General features: G+C 31.8%; 2 protein-coding genes and 2 long non-coding RNA genes across 4 annotated transcripts in view; 3 read left to right on the plus strand and 1 right to left on the minus strand.

Annotated features, from left to right (window-relative positions):
- Positions 1–19358, plus strand: part of LOC147806565 (uncharacterized) — a 394172-nt gene that overhangs the window by 165320 nt on the left and 209494 nt on the right. The window lies entirely within an intron of this gene.
- Positions 1–19358, minus strand: part of stg1 (stargazin-like protein) — a 151488-nt gene that overhangs the window by 11883 nt on the left and 120247 nt on the right. Inside the window, exon 2 of the mRNA XM_071180948.2 lies at positions 2196–2288. Coding sequence (XP_071037049.1) covers positions 2196–2288 — 93 coding nt within the window. The remainder of the gene's footprint in view (positions 1–2195; positions 2289–19358) is intronic.
- Positions 6466–12641, plus strand: LOC107440864 (ubiquitin carboxyl-terminal hydrolase isozyme L3). Its single transcript, XM_016054038.4, has 2 exons — positions 6466–6588; positions 11817–12641. Exon 2 carries the CDS (start codon positions 11835–11837, stop codon positions 12570–12572), a length of 738 nt encoding a protein of 245 aa, XP_015909524.1. The 5' UTR covers positions 6466–6588; positions 11817–11834; the 3' UTR covers positions 12573–12641.
- LOC147806566 (uncharacterized) lies at positions 9212–10388 on the plus strand. Its single transcript, XR_015428563.1, has 2 exons — positions 9212–9628; positions 10189–10388. It is a non-coding gene; the product is annotated as an uncharacterized LOC147806566 (long non-coding RNA).

The raw sequence follows: 19358 nt of genomic DNA on the forward strand, positions 1-19358 counted from the left end.
ACTGTATTTAAACCATGCCTTTTGTAAATTTTTCTGTTCGAATGGCAACAATTACAGAAAATTCTGGTTTTCAAAATTAGTTCTGGGTCTTCCGCAGTGCCAACAATTTAACACTGTAAAAATACATTAAAACGGGAAAGTAATAATTTGCATAATTTGTTTATTTTCAAAGCTGATTTCGTTCAATTTCTTGAGAAGAAAAAAAAAAGGAAAAAGAAATTAGTTCCATTTAATTTGACTTTAATTAGTTATTTATCCAACAGATGGCACCACTAAGACACATTACCACACATTTAGTAATAATTACAAAACTAAGCGTGCTTAAATTGTAACGGATAGGGATTAAAACGCTAGGAAAGCAAACAAGAAATGATCGGCATTTCCATTCTCAAGGTTCTTAATGCGTTATTTTCAAGGTTGGCGTGTTAATTTCTCCACATAAGTTAGAATGTTAATTATGTGAAGTTAATTATATACAGTGCCGTATCACACACCGAATTTATTGAAGTATAATTCCTTCTCTATGACTTTCACTGAACTTCGATTTCTTATTTGTTGATGAATTTTATTGTAACAGCAGTATGTTTTTGTTTTCCGTACCTGGCAGCTTCGAAGCATAATTGGTTCATGTTCTAATTCCTGTCTTTGCATTAAGTAAGAAATCCATTGTGAAAGAATTGAAATCTTTGTGATAAAAATCTCTGTGTAAGAAAATGGAATGTATCTTTTAAGAGAATTGATACTTGGCGCACTTGGCTTACTCGAAATAGAATGGAAAGAACTGTTGCTAACTTAAATAAATGCAACGTGTCAACAACCAATCAGGATCGAGATATCTACACAACGCTGCTTGCTGGCATTCCATTGGAGTTGAAACAAAGCAAAACGTTCCGTATGACAGTGCTGAACACATCGACTCTATATTCTGTGGCCGCACTTAATACAAATAGCAAAACTACACTACTTCGAAACAGCAACCCCGATTGGCAATAATCTCCGCAGTCAAAGTCAAACACGTTCTGATCGGTGCTTCTTTTACTTAAACGAGTTTTTTAAACCGGAAATTAATCTATAAATGCAAAATGAGTATTAGGAAAATTTCTGTTGAATCACTGCTTTTGTATTATAGGTGTCGCCAATGTTTATTAACATGCTGGAAATCAAATCGCTTGTACATTACACCACGTAATGATATCGCCCTGGTGTAGCAATTTTAATGTCCAGTAGTGCAGGATTGTCCCAATCATCTTATGTACGCAACGCCGACAGTTTATCACATAAATGTATTGTTTAAGATAATTTGATCTCCTAAAATTCAAAGAAAAAGTTATTATACTGTTATTTAAATAGAAAAGTATACTGTGAATATTTAGTGGGGGACTGGGTAGCCTAGTGATTAGAGCATCGGACTTATCGGATGATTAGAGCATCGATTCGATCGTCGAACTCGCCAAGCCTGTGTGGTTGGAGCAGCGTTGGCTCAGGTGATAGAGCTTACGCCTTTCAATAAAGTAAAACGGGTTCAAATTCCAGCGATGGCTGGTCGAAGCGAATCCGCATCCGGCTTGCACCGACCACAGTGCTGACGTGAGATATCCTCCGTGGTAGACAGATCATGGGTTAGAGTCCCATTGCCGTCAGGCTAACCGTAGGAGGTTCTTGGGGTCTTCCTCTTCATGTAACGCAAATGCGACTTAGTTCCATCAAAAATTCCTCCACGAAGGCAAATATTTCCCAATACTGGATCCAGGAGTTCTCTAGTCTTCTGGATTGGGTTCAAAATAACAAGGCTATTGAGTTGAACATTAGCAGTCGTAAACCCATAAATTGGGTCGGCTATTCGATGACGGCTATAAAAACAAAAGGCCTGAGGTCGGTTGCCATGGGTACAGAGATCTGGAAAAAATTTCTTTTCCTTCAGAAATATATCTAAATTGTGGAGGTGGTCTCACGATTGGACGGCGGTGCCGTCTATCCGAGGGCTCTGAGCTAAGTAGCACTTTCACCCTATAGGTGCTTTTTTTGTCGCACGAAAGGTGCTTCCTTTGTTGAGCTTGGCTTGTCCAAGTGTTATTAGAAACAACAACAACAAACATATTTAGTGCATATAACAAAACAACAACAGAATTCAAAATTAACTACTGCTAACGTTATTTTTCCCTTCCTTTTAATCCAGTAGTTAAAAGCATACATACATGGTATTGCCATAGTTGAATCATTAGGATCTGGACTATACTCCTCCTTCGGAAAGTAATCGATGTTTTCACAATGCATGATTCGTTTCCCCGCTAAAAAGAGAGAGAAAAAATAAGAAGCTATTTAATACACACTATTCGAATTTTTTTTTTTAAAAGTTATGAAAATTAACAGGCAGCAAAACTTTTGCACAACATAATATTAGAGCATCTTGGGATTTATTAAGAAAATATATTCCTGAAGCTTCATAAAGTAATTCAGCTTAAATAATTTTTGAAAAAAAATTCAAGTAGTAATTTTGTGTTCATGGCATAACGATAGCGATTTTCAGACCATTTCTTGAATACTTGAGGTACTTATTCCTTTCGGAGGACTTAAAAAAATCGCCAAATTGTTATTGATGCCAGTGATGCATAATTAATTGGGTACTTGCACTTCAAGAAGAAAAAGAACACAGATACCCACACATGTGACTATGACGTTAGCGGCAGCTGATGGTTTATAAGCAAAATGGAGAGTTAAAGTTGAGCTAAAGTTTCCCCACAGAAGTTAGAACGTTAATTAACGTGAAGTTAATTAAATACGGTGATGTATCATAGATCGTGTTATTGTTATTATTGTTTTGTTATCATAATTATTGTTTTGTGTACCTGGCAACTTCGATGCATAGTAAGTTTGTTGTTGTTCTACATGGTTTCATGCCTGACTTTTTGTTAAGTACGGCATAGATAATAAAAGAATTGGAACCTTTGTGTAAGAATATAGAATGTATCATTTATAGAATGTATCATCAAGATAATTGGTGCTTGACGAGCTTGGCTTACTCGAAATAGCATGGAAAGAGCAGTTGCTAACGTAAACAAGTGCCACGTTTCGACAACCAATCAGGATCGAGACACTCACACTACGTCACTTGCAGGTGTCCCATTATAGAAATAGGTAGCAGTGGTAGTGTGTAATAGCTATCTAATATAGGTACAGTAATCAAAGAATGAAGGTAATTTACAAATTCAGAAAAAGACAAAGTAAGTAAGTAGCATTTAAATCAATAAATCAAAATAAAAAAGCGCTTAAAGCAGCAAAATCCAAATTTGTTTTAATTTAATTTAAAAAGTCAGAAAAACAACTCCATCAGAAAACAAAAACCATAAAAATTTAAAGATATGTGTGATTGCAGAACAGCACTTCATCAGGGGACACACTGCCTGCCAACACACATGAGCTGTTCTGTTGTCAGTGGTGAAAATAAAAACTGACAGTGCCCCGAGGCCTCATAATGGAAAGTCAAATAAGAAAAAGCAATTTATATGTTATTTTGATGTGGCTATTCTAACTGTAACTTTATTTATTTTTCTTACTTGTGGGCGTTTCTTATGTCTTATTTTTTTTTTTACTTTTTCGTCATTATTAAGACTTACTTTGTGATTGTTTGTCATTTATTTATCTTTGCATTTACATTTCTATTTTTCTTATTGTTTTTTTCTTATTTCACTTTCCATTATGGGGCTTCGGGGCACTGTCAGTTTTTAGTTTCACCACTGACAACAGAAAGGCTCCTGTGTGTTGGCAGACAGTGCGTCCCCTGATGAAGTGCTGTCCTGCAAACACACATATCTTTAAATTTTTATGGTTTCTGTTTTCTGATGGAGCTGTTTTTCTGACTTTTTAAATTATAGGTACAGTAGTCATTGGTTTTTTTACGACCACCGAAATAAATACGAACCAAATTTGATTTTGGTTACAATCTCGACAAAAATAGAACTTTTCTTTACATTTTGAAAGTCACTATTATTAACTATTATAATCACTTCAATTAAATCAGTAAAATGTATGGAATGTTAATTAACTGCATAGAAACTTCTTAGGGGGGGGTAAGGTATAGCAAATTATAATGTGGAACTACGTATGTCACCCCTTCCTTCTCGCTCTGATAAAAATGACGGGGTGAGGTTTCGCCCTCTATTTCTCGCTCCCGTGACATTTCCGGGCTAAAGTGTACAGTAGTAACGATCCAATAAGAATAAAACTAATTTTATTTCTTATTTTACACACCAGATGACAGTACCAGGATATGTTTAAGGTAATTGTAGATAGTTAGCTTATTTTAAACTAGATGTCAGTTTATTTTAAACTAAATGTAAAAAAAAGGCACTTTTATGACCGATTTTTTGAAAATTAACCGATGTTAAGAGCGGTTATTTGTGCGCATTTGAACTTGCACATTTATTTGTTAATATCAGTGCCTCCCGATTTTTTTTTATTTTTACGATAGAACTAATGATCGAGCTTATTTTTGGCGGAACCTCGATTTTATAAATAAAATTCATTAGCAGCTGTAAATAAAGTTTAAAATAAAGAAAGATTTATCAATATTTTGAAAATATTTAACATGAAAATGTAAATAATTTCATCGTTTAATAAATATTAATCTTAAAATTAGGTTTATCACAAACAATTAAATTCACAAAACTGGAGTGGCAACTAAATTGATTTTCGTTATATGCCGAAAGTGAATAAAATAAGCTAAACTATGGTTTTCTAAAAAGAACTGTTAAATACATTGAAAATAATAATAGTTATCAGAAAAACATGATTCTTTTGATTATTTCACTTAGAATTGAAAAGTACTAATACTAATGGATTTTTTTTTTAATAAATGTGTGGGGATTTATTTATCGACAGTATCAACCTTCATCTATCAAAAGGTACCTCCTGATAGAATCAAGTTAACATGTCTTATATACTAGTGAATTGGTATTTAATATTTGTAGTGGTAGTTACGCCGCAAATGCATATATTTTTCATAATTAATTCAATATACATATTGTTATTGAAAAAATATATGTATTTTTTAAATTTTGAAACTTCTTTTTTTGATTAGCATTTTAGTTAAAAATTTTAATGTAGGCAAAACATTAAATAAGTTATGCCTTATTGAATGGATATAAATATAATTACTGTAATTACTTAATAATACTATAATTACTTAATAAAGATTATTTGTAAAATCTTAATTATCCGGTGATACTATACAGCTTTATTGTTTTGTTGCTGAAACCTGTTTGCACTTGTTTACGTTCGTATATCAATCGGTTAATATTGTAATGCATTACATTAAAAATAAATACAAATAGGAAGTATATAAGAAATCTCCTGAATTGAAACCCATTACTTGCATGTTTAAATATAAAAGTATTGCATATTAACTCGTGCGAGACATGTAATAATTAAAAAACCACATCGCGTCTAATAATTTGGTCTAGTTATTATAATATACTAATATAATACCTGATTTAATAGAGATTCGATATTTATATAATATATCGCCTAAATTATCCAATCGTCGAATTTATATGTACACTGTCTAATTTAACCATAGTGCATTAATTAATTTAATTAAGATTTTGCATAGACTGTATAGGCTGAAACACTACCACCTTTGAACTAGATCAACCTAATTGTACATCCCAAATCTAAACTTCTATTTCTCTCCCGTAGAGGGCGTTTGTTCCCTTGTTAAGATTTGCATAAATCAAGTGGTAATATTACCTTAAATCTTCACATTTTTCATTTAGGTTGAAAAATATCACCAAATTAGCGATATTTAAAAAAAAGTTTAATAACTTTTCAAAATATTTAAGTTATTTCTCAGTTCTAAAGTCCAAGTAATTCTTCACGGCGAGAAGGCTTGTATAAATATAAAATATAAAGGCACTTAAACTGAGGCATTTTTATTTTTCTTGGCAAAATACTCTCGAAAAATGCAAAATTTATTACAAAAAATTTCATTAAAACTGAAGCTCATACAATGACACTAACTTGAGTCACAACAAATCACTGCGTATATATTCAAGTACATTCAGCAAGTTTCAAGTGTGCCAATATGCTCAACAGATACAAATAGAATACGGAAACATCTACAAAACAATTTCATTTAAAACCACTCTTTTCTAAAATTTAATATAATAATCAGCCTCTCTAATCTATGTAATGGATTGGATGTTTTTCAGGATGTTTCATATTTATTAATAAAATCTAGTTCATCCATGGTCTGTTCTAATATTAAATTGGCAACTATTTTTATATTGCTGAACTAGATCCATAACTTAACTATTACGGGACAAGCTGTAACAATATCCCAAAATGGATTATCTTGAGAGCAAGATTGCTTCTAGAAGGTATTATCGTTCACGTTCACGGAAGTTAAGGTTTTTAAAGTCTCATTGAGATTCACGTTATTTGACTGAGATCCTATTTAAAATAAGCCTCAAGTCGGGCAGAAACAATACAGCTGGAACAAAGTCAAATAAATAATCAAAAATCATATTTGTAAGCGTTTATCCGGTTCTTCTCGTAAGTACATCTGCATTTTGTTAAGTTTCAGGCGATCTGGTAATTATTTTTAATTTAAACTGTAGATTAATCTAATAATTTAGCGTAAATAAAGAGAATTATCGCTCATCATGTTTTTTCTCCTTTATCATTCTATGAAAAATTTGAAATTTCTGGCGTAAATGCTTCAAAAGTTTCGAATCTAGTTAGATGCAATTTTTAATTTGATATGGCTGATTTCAGCATTACAACTTTTGGATTAATTTTTATTTAAAAGACTATTTTTAAAACATGAAATTGCAAAGCAAAATTTTAAAATTCAGTTAAAATATTACTTTAATGTAAATAAACTACCTTCTAATTGATTCAAGAGTGGATATGGAGATCTTCTTGAAGTGCAAAATACCCAATTGGTTATTTGATATGTTATATGTCTACGCGAAAGTTGGATTTCGTTGGAAAAGAGATAAAAGGGTTTGTTTCTTCGCCATTTATGATTCTGATCTCTTGCTGTTAAAATCATTTATTTCAGTTATTATTTCATTTATTACCTTTATTATTTCATTTTTTAATATTTTTTCTGCGGTGCCGGTTGAAAATGATTTAAATTGTTATTTTTTTAATAAACAAGAAGCAACGCTAATCCCAGCAAAACTCGCCAATTTGGCGAGATTTCAAAAAGTCGCCAAGAGGTGGGCTATTCTAGGATCTTACCATTTACGAGTTAACACAGATAATTCTCTATTTTATTCATTATGGAACATTTCAAGTGACTTTGCACTTTAAAAATATTATGTGCTATCTAATCAATAAGCTATATAATAGTGTGCTATCTTAGCAAATCTTCTTGCAGTTCAGATGATTTATCAACCACAATTAATTAAACATCTCTGCCGCTTAAAACAATTTGGCGATTTTTTTCTGGTTTCTATTATACGCCATTTTAATGAATAATTACATTATCTTGTTTTAAAATATCTTAGTAAAACAATGCATATAAGATAACATCAAGTTTTCGATTTAGTAAGTATTTTGTAGAATTAATTAGTTAGTAAGTATTTATATACTTTGTCTACGGTAAGAAATCCCCCTGCCACAAAGTCTGAGGCCGTCTGTTGCTATGGAAACAAGAATAGCTCATTTCAGGGAGGGTAGCTTCTCTTCACTCTAGGGCTAGACCGATGAAAAATATTCCCTTCCTCTTACCGACCCGAGTCAAAATCTGTCCTAAACAGTGACTCCACACCCCTACTTGAAATAGTTATACTTCGTTACCATAGCCACCGCCACGGCTCCAGACGAATGGCTAGGGGAGTTCTTACTTTAGACAAACTAAAAGTATTTTTGTACAATTTTGCATAATAGTAGACTCGGGGAAATTTCTGTTAAGAATTCGTCGTTGGTTACAGATGATTACAAAAGAAATCCAGGATAATATTTTCGTAATAATTTATAGAAATAACTATTTCTTTTTATCCTCCATAATAGATTCATATAGCCAAACAAGTACTTTCTTTTTAAAGTAGTACCTATAAAATCACAGTAACGAGATTCATTTTTGAATTTTTCAATTTGCGCTTGATACTAGTGCAAGTTTAAGAACTGGCGTACTTTACCTAAAGGCCTGGTTTCTTAGGACAGGACGCCGTCAGCTGGAAATCAGCGCTAACCTCTGATTGGTCTATTTGTAAGTTTGATAGTATACGTCATCGAACGCTCAGCTTGAACTACAATTGCCGTCCAACTCAACTGCAGTTGGATTACAACGTGACGTTAACCACAGAAGCAATGGCGGACAACATCCAACAGCACATTGAAATCAGTCAAGATTTTGATTTTGACATTAAACATAGCACTCTTCATTTAGCTCAGCTATAATGTGTTTTTTCTTGGACAAAGTCATTATTTGTTCTCTAAAACACTGGTCGACAATAACAAAATCAATACAAATTCAAAATAAATATTTGTTTACGTTATTAACGCATGCGCAATGAGAGATAATGTCTGCGTAGGACCGACTGCTCACGCTGAGATAACAAAAAAGTATTTTTATGTCGTCAGCTCTACGTCAACTTTCCGCTGACGCCCAGATAAGGCGCTTGTCCTAAGAAACCAGACCTTAAGGGTGATGACCTAACTTTGAGAGGCTTGACTTTCATAATGTATCACTGATGATTCTCGGAAAGTAAAATTTAAAATGTTAGGCAAAATGGTAGTTATTCATCTCGGGGACCATAAATACCTATAATTACAGACCCGATATAAATATATTAGGTTCCTCTTGTGTTCATTATCTGTTTCAACAGCACCAGTAGTACCTATTACCACAGTTAATTAAGCATCAATGATGCCAATAACGTCTGACAATTTTTTACATCACTCCGAAAAACTTTCTTAATTTGGGTACTTGCACTTCAAGAAGAAGATGACACATATACCCACACATGTGACTAATGACGCCAGTGACAGCTGTTCAATTGTAAAGAAAATGGCGTGTTGAAGTTAAGTTAAACTTCTCCACAGAAGTTAAAATGTTAGTTAAAGTGAAGTTACAGCAGCATATCGCATTTCGAATAAGTTGAAATGTAATTCTTTCTCTTAGATAACTTAGATTGATTATTTGTTTATGTTTTTTATTGAAACCGTAATATATTTTTGTTTTGTGTACCTGGCAACTTCGATGCATAATTAGTTTGTTTATGCTCCACGTGACTTCCTGTCAGTCATTGTGTTAAGTTAGAAATATGAAGTTAAATAATTGAAACCTTAGTGAAGGAATCTTTGTTCAAGAATACAGGCTCTGTTACTTAAGGCCATATCACACTTAAAGAAATTCGTCCAACTCAATCTTCAACTCAACCTCAACTTCAACTTTTCGTCCAACTTCGTCCGAAAACATAGGTGTGCTATACTTATCCGAGTTGGATCAACTATTGTTCAACTCTTTCAGATCTCCTCGAAAAAGTTGATTCAACTTCACAATTCAACCAATCAGGTAGCAGCAATCGCATGGGATTATGGGATAGCACAAGTCAAAACAATATGGCGGCAAAGTTTATGTGAAAAAGCAGCGAATCTAATTTGTTATATATTAATTCAGGTGAGTTTTTAATTGAGTATTGATTTTAAAGTTATTTTATAAGAAGTATAAATCTGTTTCTAACCATTAAAGAAGTTTATGTTATAAATGTGTTATGTTTTTAACCGTGAATTAAAAGTATGATTTTCTACGCCAAATTTGCCAATCTGAAGTAAATTTTGCAAGTACATAAAAGTAGTTTTGTTTTATATTTTGTCATTACTTTGAATGATAAACAAATTTTATGAATTGCATTTAATCTTTTTCGTACGTAACTGTATATTTATTAGTATTCGCCGAATTCAAATATAGTTTGTTTTTTTTTACAATTACTTTGCTCTTTCTATAGTTCCGATAAGATTATACCAGCAATTATTCTAGAGTTGGCACTGAATTCAGTGATTTTGAATATTTTTTTACAAAGGAAAAAATTGCGTTATAAAAAGTAAACTTACTCATACCTAAACAATATGCTGACAGAATTAATTGGTTGGTAATTTTTAATGACTGTTCCTTATTGTCTGTTGCCTTAAATACATTTGCTTCACCTTTCTTAATAAATTTTTTTACTTGTATTGCAGCAAAGATGAGTCAAAATTTTGAACAAGCTCCCGTTGGAGAAACTTTTAAATGGAGCATCGAAATGGAGAGCACATTTATTGAACTCTTGAAGAAAAAAGAGAACATTTGGAATGTAACATCCCGCCACCACAGGAAATATCATTTAAGAGCTCATAAAAAATTTATCGAAACTGCTTTTGGAATAAATTGTTCACTTTTATCAGTTCTTGTTTTTCCTAATTTTTGAATAGTTTGTGTTTATTCATGTTGAACCTTTAACAAAATAGTGCCGTTTAATAGCTTTCTTTTTTTAAAAATTCAGTTTCACATAAACTTTTAATTTTCTACAAATAGCACAATTTTTTTCAAATTAGAGTATTTCACTAAACATATATAATAATACTTATCAAACTCTTAAAAAACTATTTTAATAATTTTTCAAGAACTTAAAGTCAACATTAAAAAAATTAATTGCATTAATTTGGTGCAAAAAATTATCAAGCTCCTAAATTTTGTTATAACTGCTTATTTTTACTCTTATATTAGATTTTGTTTTCTCCGTTGTAAAATATACATAGTAAATGTAAGTTGCAAAAAGCTATATTATGTTATTAAATATATGAAAAACTTAAAAGTAATTTATTTGAATAATTTAAAATAAGTACTATATGACTAAAGGTAAAGAATAATCTAAAAATATATTTATTAACTAAAGATAAAAATCCATTGCTACTTATGTGTTTAATTTATGATAATAAGTGAAATTAATACAGCATGCAACGAATATATTTATAACAAAATGGTGATTTTTTTTTCCTAATTTATTTTTCCAATATTAAAACTAATTACATATTTTTAACTTCTATGTCAAAGATTGCACAAATGAAAACAAACAGTTCTCTCAATAAATTTTCCTAACAGCCTAATCTCTGCCTTCGTAAGCGTCATGCTTTACTCCAAAGTGTCCTTCTCTTATCTTTTTTTTTTCTTTACCAAACTGTAAATGATCAAACTTGAAATTGCTGAGGAAGGATCCATTGCCGTCGATTAAATTAAATTTAATTACCACACGCGCTGAGTCTTTCGATGAAAATTTTTATCCGTCTATGTATAAAGCGCTAAATCGCCTAAAAAGAAAGAAATCACTCGTTTATCAATGATCAACTCTTTTCAACCGCATGGCAACCATAGTTCAACTGTTTCAGGTAGTAGTTGAACAGAAAGTTGAGGTTGAGTTGAAGGTTGAGTTGGACGAATTTCCTTAAGTGTGATATGGCCTTTAAGAGAATCGGTACTTGACGGGTTTGGTTTACTCTAAATAGAATGGAAAGAACAGTTGCTAACGTAAACAAATCCCACTTTTCAACAACCAATCAGGATCGAGATATCCAATCTACGTCACTTGCAGGTATCCCATTGTTGGAAAGGTAAGTGAGTATCGAAACATAATGACATTAAAACTAGTTGTTAGCATAGTTAAAATTAAGCAGGGAATGCAAGTTTTTGGTCTTAAATTTACTTTTGTTTACTTATACTTATTTACTTATGCTTATTAAATTAAATAGTCTCAAATAGAAAGATTGCAAGTTCTTATAAAGTCGTATAGAAAAATTTTGAAATTCTGATTTAAATATTTTGTTCTTAACAGGTTTAATAAAAGCGCTCGATGTCAATTCCAAAACCACAATCAAGAATTTCTTTGTTTGACGATACAAAAGTATGGCTACCTCTGGAATCAAACGTGAATGTATTTAACCGATATTTACGCCACCTAGGAGTTGGCAGCAGGTGGACAATGGCCGACATTACTTCTTTAGAATTCGACATGCTGCGAGAGATTCCGACCCCGGCCGTAGCGGTTTTATTCCTCCAGCCACTGACTAAAAACTACGAAAAATATCAAGTTGAAATGGAAGAAAAAGCTGACAAGCAAACGAGGGAAATCGATCCAGACTTGTACTTCATGGCCCAGTCCATTAAGAATGCCGCTGGCACCGTGGCTTTGATTCACGCTGTTGCCAACAATATGGAAGAAATTAATTTCGAAGAGGTATCCATGGTGCGAGAATTTATCACCAAATCCAAAGGATCGAATTTCTTGGAGAAGGCGCAAATGTTGGAACAGTGCGCTGAATTGCGTGAAGCTCATGAACAGAGGGCTAACGAAGGACAAACGACTATTCCAGATATGGATGTCGATGTGCCGCACCATTTTGTAACGTTCGTAAATATGAAGTCTCGGCTTTATGAGCTTGATGGTTTAAAAACTGCTCCCGTAAAGCATGGTAATACTAATAAAGATTCTTTTCTACGCGATGTTGCTGAAGTGTGTAAAGGCCATATGAAACGTGATCCAAATAATATGGACTTTGCTGCCATGGCTTTTCACGCATTGGAAAAATAAGATTGCTCTTAACGAATATTGTTTAAAGTGTTCTTTTAATTGGTGATAACGTTCATTTTTTTTGAAAAACTGACGATGCTAGTGTCTGAAGAGGACATTGAAACTTAATAACATGAGTTTTACTTCGGTTAAGACCTTCAGAGCCACACTAGTATAATGTTTTTAAAGAAAATAGGCACTTTTCAACTGTTATTTTTAATATAAAATTCTGCTCAAAAATGTGTTTATTTTAGTGTGTTTTCCTGTAAAAAAAAGTTAAGGCTCATTTAAGGTCCTTTTTTATGAAATTATTAATTATAAAATTAATTCATAAAATTACTTTAACAGTTAATTTATGATAATATTAATTCTAAAATTAATTTAACAATTAATTTTATGAAATTTAGCTAATTGTTAAAAAAAAATTGTGCTTTAAAAATTGTTTTAATGTGTTCTTTTAATGGATGATAACACTCATTTCTTATAATTGGGTATACTATAGCCTACGTCACAGTTTGTGTTATTCCTACTAAATTTAACCCATGAACGGCATTTTCTGCGAGCCTAACTTCAAGCCACAAATAAACAAACGAAGTGTTTGATCGTTTAAATAGCTGCTCGCCAGATTTTATTGCATTATAAAGAAAAGTAATTGATATTCGATTTTTGATTAATAATTGATTTATGTGGATAGTGGCATTTATGTGGATAGTGGCATAGAATTTAGCATTACGTCATGGTAAATGTTATTCCTACTAAGTGGAAGTAGTTGTTTTTTTTATATTATACCCAATTATGATCATCAATGCTCATTTCTAAAAAAGTTAAGGCTCATTAAAGTTCCTTTTTGAATGATGTAAGCTCTTTTTATAAGAGGCCCCTTGGAAATGAATCAAAGCAATATTTCGGCTGTTGAGGTAGCCAAGGCGTGTAAGGGGCTGTTGCGCTGACGAAGAAGAAGAATAATATTTCGGTTGGCAATTGTAGCCTTTCATGACATAGCTTTATTAGATTCCTTTTAAAAAAATGTTTGATGCTTAATAAAAATTTAAATCGAAATGAAAAAGCTACATAAAAAAGGGGTATATTTTATTGTATTCCTGTAAACTAGGTTAACTCTTACCAAAGTTCTTTCCTGAAAAATACTGAACTCATTGCAAAAGTGACTTAAGGAGTGATTAAAAAATTCTGGATCCTCAGCTTTGGAAAACAAATATTATCATGATATTTAAAAAGGCAATAATAAATTCGTCAAAAAAATAATGTAATAAATTTAGTTGTTTAGAGCAAACTATATATAAAGGTCAAATTGTTAGATGAACTAAAGATTCTGTGTAAAATCTTAATTATCAGGTGATACTATACAACATTATTGTTTTGACGAAACCGGTTTGCACTTGTTTACGTTCGTGTATCAATTGGTTAACACTGTAATACGATAGGTTAAAAATAAATACAAATAGGAAGTATATAAAAAATCTCCGGAATAAAAACAAATTACATGTATGTTTAAATATTAAAGTGTTGCATTTGAACTCGAGCAAAACATGTAATTATTAAAAAAAAATACAGTGTGTCTAATAATTTGGTCTAATTATTATAATATAATACCTGATTTAATAAATAATCTATATTTATATAATATGTGTTCTAATTTATCCAATCGGTGAATTTATATTACATATCACCTAATTTAACCAATTAATACACGAAAGCAAGCGAGTGTAAACCGATTTCTGCCGCGTAAAAACAATAAAGCTGTATAGATTAAGATTTTACGTAGAATATTATAATGCGTTTAATACTTTGGCCTGGTATGTTTACTTTCATGCAATCAATTTTTGAAAGTTAACTCATAAACTTTACGCGTTTAGACATTTCATTTTTGCCCTTGTATATTTTTCAGATAAGAAGGAAACGTGAGATTTCTTTTATTTATATTTATTTAATTTCTGCCCTTAATGACAGAAGAAAAAAGTGGTCAATAAGAAAGCACAGACGGAAAAATTTGAAATGAGGCCGAAGCGTTGCAGCAAATTGCAATAAAAAATTAATTAATATTCGAAAGTAATAAATCTTAGATAATTCGGTAACAAAATATTCCTTTTTTACGCAATATTGACATTAATGGTGCATAAAGTTTGTATGAACTGAAACGTTATCACTGATAATATTTAAAAGGAGGAATTAAAGCAACAAAATGTCTGTCAATGGAGTTTTCTGCTTTACCCAGCCGATCATTGGCCATGTTTAAAAAAAAGGGGGGATTTGTCCATTTTCTTTCATTACAATGATTTTAAATTCGTAGTGACTAAAGACCTTATTTTTCAGAATTACAAACTGTGGATACATAAGCTATGAAGCAAAGTTAATTTCGAAATATATTCTTAAGTAGTGAAAAGAAAATGTTCGTTGATCTGAAAAATTTAGAACCTTCAGTATATAACATATAACTTTTCTTCTTCAATTGCTACCTTTTAACCCACAAAAAAACTTCCAGTGGATCAAAAAAAAATGGTAATAAATGAAAACGTTCAACAATTGTCTGCTTTTTGTTCCCCGAGTAAAAGTATCAAAAATCGTCTGCCTTTTTGTATCACGAAATATATTACTATAGCCCAAAAACGTCATCTAGCGGGAATCTCCGACAGGGAAGTACATTTTCTTAGCCCTACCAGATGGAATAATTCCAGCAAGCAAAAGTGAGCTAAAATAATTCGACTCAGAAAGTTCTAATCCAAGTCTTGATGTGAAAGAAAAATAGAACGTCTAAGCATACCTTAGTTGCTATAGTACCTTTCTCTTCTCCCTTTTAGAACTACAAACGATCGTCTCTCAGAAGATCGGATGAAGATGGACTTTTTATCGTTCCTACGTGCCTTCCTTCGAAGTGAAGTGAAGTGCCCGTTTGAAGAGAGAGGGAAAGCCATCGTACCAGAAAGGAACGAAAGATTTAAGAGTCACAATCAAAGATTATTTATTTAAAAGTGCACAGAGGCAATTCGCTCGATTCAAGTGTACTTCGAACAAGGTTGTTCCAACGGACTGAATTCATCTCGGAAATTTGCACTCCAAACTTCATATTAACTCATTAAAGGAACTTTCAATGCAGACGTTGTTTCTTTCTGCGTCAGAGCAGCAGGTGAACAATTCTATTCTATAAGTAAATTATTTTTTGATTCAAAAGAAAAAATATTGCACAGCAGGCGCATGCGCGAAAATTTACTCACGAATCACTAAGGGGTAGGAAATAAGCGTTTAATGTAAAATAAATTCTATTCAAAATTTCTCTTATCTCTATGACATGAGCCGCGATGGCTCAGGGGATAGAGTGTTCGATTTCCAATGAGGTGAACCAGGTTCAAATCCCAGCGATGGCTGGGATACGAATTCCGCATCCGGCTTGCACCGACCACAGTGTTGACGTGAAATATCGTCAGGGGTAGACGGATCATGAGTTAGAGTCCCCTTGCCGTCAGGCTAATCGTGGGAGGTTCTCGCGATCTTCCTCTCCATGTAACGCAAATGCGGGTTATTTCCGTCAAAAAATTCACCCAAAAAGCAAATTTCACCCCATACTTGATCCAGGAGTTCCCTTGTCTTATGAATTAGGTTTAAAATGACAAGGCTACGGAGTTGAACATTGGAAGTCGTAAACCCGAAATTGGGTCGACAGTTTAACGACGGTTATAAAATAAAATAAAATCTCTATCACATTAAGAATAAAAGAATGTGGTTAAATAATTATATTTGTTATTGCATAGCTATAATTTTTAATGCCAATTTCAGCAAAAGGTTAAAATTATGTTACATAATCAGATAATTTGCTTATTTAAAAAATAAAAATAACATAAATTGTCCAACAATCAACATTCTTTTTTTTACAAAAAAAGGGTATAACACCAAGTATTAAAAACGGACAACATCGCGAAAGAATTCTTTGCGTGCATAGGATAAATTAAGATAATTGGGGAAAAAGGTTTTATAAGAAAATTATCGAAAAAAATCATACTATCATACCAATTATTGTTGACGAAGCCTTTTCTTTGACATCTATATTAAATAATACTCAAGTTATGAATCGAGCGGTGCGTGAGGAAGTAGTACAACACGCAATGGAGCATTGGGATTATTTATCTATCTTATCTCAAGACAGAGATGGAAATGATTTTAATATTTCTGCTGAATGCTATAGTGATATATCCCAAACTCATACATATGATGTTTTGTGTGATTTCATGGCTTCCAGACATATTTTAAATTATTACTTAAGTTCAATACATAGCGAACTTTGACAGTATCGTAGATATTTCTCGAAAATAGTTGAAATTTAAATAAAGTGAAATTCTGCACGAGCAATGAATTTAACTAGTTATACTATGAATTTTAATATTGTGAAGGCGTTTTTTTTTTCAATTCCTACTGTTAGTTCACACTCATCCTATATCTTGTTCAAATTTTCAATCGTTATTAAAATACTTTTTATTCATCCATTCATGTTCAAACATGCATTTCTGTTTATACTTGTAGTGAATGACACTTGATGAACAAAACAAAAAATATTTGAACAAAATTTTGCTCTATTTGAACAAAAAATAAATAGTTTATTGCGCACATTTAAATATTTTATATTCGCTGTGTCAGATGAATTCAATAAAGAACATGACGTGGTAGCACGTGTGGCCCACGTCACCAAATTCATACTTTTAAGGTTGTCTGACACCCCGCGCCTTTTTGTTTTCAATCTATATATATATATTTCTCTTACACGGCGACAAAAAAGAGCCTCATTACAATTCCCCGAATGGCAACTCTAGAAAATCGACCCATGATTGCCGCTAAAAATGTCACATGCCAAATCTAGGTGATGTGGCTCAACATATACCGCTTTTAAAAACAGAAACTGAAATAACCAGAGAGAGCATTCTCATCAAATGTGATCTCTTCCGAAAATCACCGTATCAGCTGCGGCTATCTCATACTATTAAGGTAAGCAGAAGTGAGTAGTCTTTGTCGATAGATCTCTATTTTAGTATTTTGTCGAAAGCGCTTTTTTTCTCGAATTTATATATTACGAATTTATTTGACGATTTTTGATTTATACCACGAATTTATTTGTTTTATTATTGTTATTAGTTATTCATTGAAAAATGAGTCTCAGTCGCGCTGTTACGCTTTAAGATTTTACACTATAGCACATTTCTAATAGGTTTAACGAATTACATGTCATTTATTTGAAGTCAGATTTATTTTAAGGACTTAGTATTCACTAAAAAGATGTAATTTTTTTTAAAAAAAAAGTTGTTAAATAGATTCGAATGATTGTTTTGAATTCTTAGAATTTTGTGCATTTGCAATGTACCCAATCGTTAATAAAATACTTTTTACTCATACACTCAAGTTCAAATAAATTTTTTTAAACTTGTACTGGATGACACTAATAATGATGTTAATACAGTTTTTTCAAATATGAATTCATTCATAAAATTTAATGAATTAATTTTAATTTTAAATGGGAGAAAAATTGCAATTATTTAATAAAAAAGTAACAAAAATAAAAATTTTCTATGTTGATCTAAGTAGGAATTTACTTTAATTTTTTTTATATACACCCTTGTGCAAATTAATTGAGACAAACTTTTTTTTTCGTGTTCTTTAAAGAAGATGTTTTGGGGTTGTTTCGGTTACAATGGGGTTGGACCTTTGCAGCCTATTGACGGTATGACGCGTTCTGAGCAGTACATTACTATTCTGGGTAAAAAAGTTGTTCCAGAGTTGAAGAAACGATACCCTGATGGATTTTTCAACAGGATTTAGCTCCTTGCCATTCGTCCAAAATTGTCTAGAAGTTCATGTCTGAGAATCAAATTGAGACATTGGAATGGCCAGGGAACTCTCCGGATATCAACCCAATTGAGAATCTCTGGGCCATATGCAAGAATCGTCTATTAAATATGGACTGTACAACTATGGAGAGGCTAATCACGGCGTTAATTCATGTGTGGTACAAGGACACAAATATTATAAATGACTGTAAAAAATTAGTGGAATCCATGCCGAATCGTGTCCAAATGTTAATAAAGTGTCGTGGAGATCATATTATGCACTAAAAATTTTTGAGTTTGCATAAATTTAAATAAAATAGCATTTTCTCTTAGTTTTCTGAATTTATTGAGTATGTTTCAATTAATTTGCACAAGGGTGTATATATTACTTGTTTTACTGTGCGTTTGCGATACTATTATGTGGAAAATAAACACTTCTCATTTGTTTTGTACGTTAAATGTTCTAGACCATATTTAAATTAGATATTAAACATCATTTTCAGTTTTGTAATGGCAAACTAGATTTTGTTGTTGCAAAAAGCGGTATTGTGCATTTGAAACTATTTCATACAATAAAATAAATAATTTTTTAATAAAACAGTAATTGAAACAAATTCTTTTAATTACTTTGAAAGATTTTATGCGAATTAGTATTATAATAGAGAAAGAAAGGATTACTAAGAACTTAAAATGTTAGTAAGTTAATATTTAAATTCTTTTAAATTAAAATTTTAAAAATATATAGAAAGACATTCTTAATTTTTAAACATGATAAATAAAACTTTGCATTTTAAAGTAACTAGTCAACTACTGGATACATAAGTGATCAATTAGTAAATTGGCTTTGCCTAGATATAACTAGAAATATTAACTACGTGTAATAGACAGCTTCAACCAATGTTTACAAATATGGCGTTACTAACCTAAAATAAGTAATATTTGTGAGAAAACCATTAGTGACTTTGAGCCACGGTGGCTCAGG

Source organism: Parasteatoda tepidariorum, chromosome 8, assembly GCF_982258835.1.
Source record: "Parasteatoda tepidariorum strain Cologne lab strain chromosome 8, Ptep-v5.0, whole genome shotgun sequence".
NCBI lineage: Eukaryota > Metazoa > Arthropoda > Arachnida > Araneae > Theridiidae > Parasteatoda > Parasteatoda tepidariorum.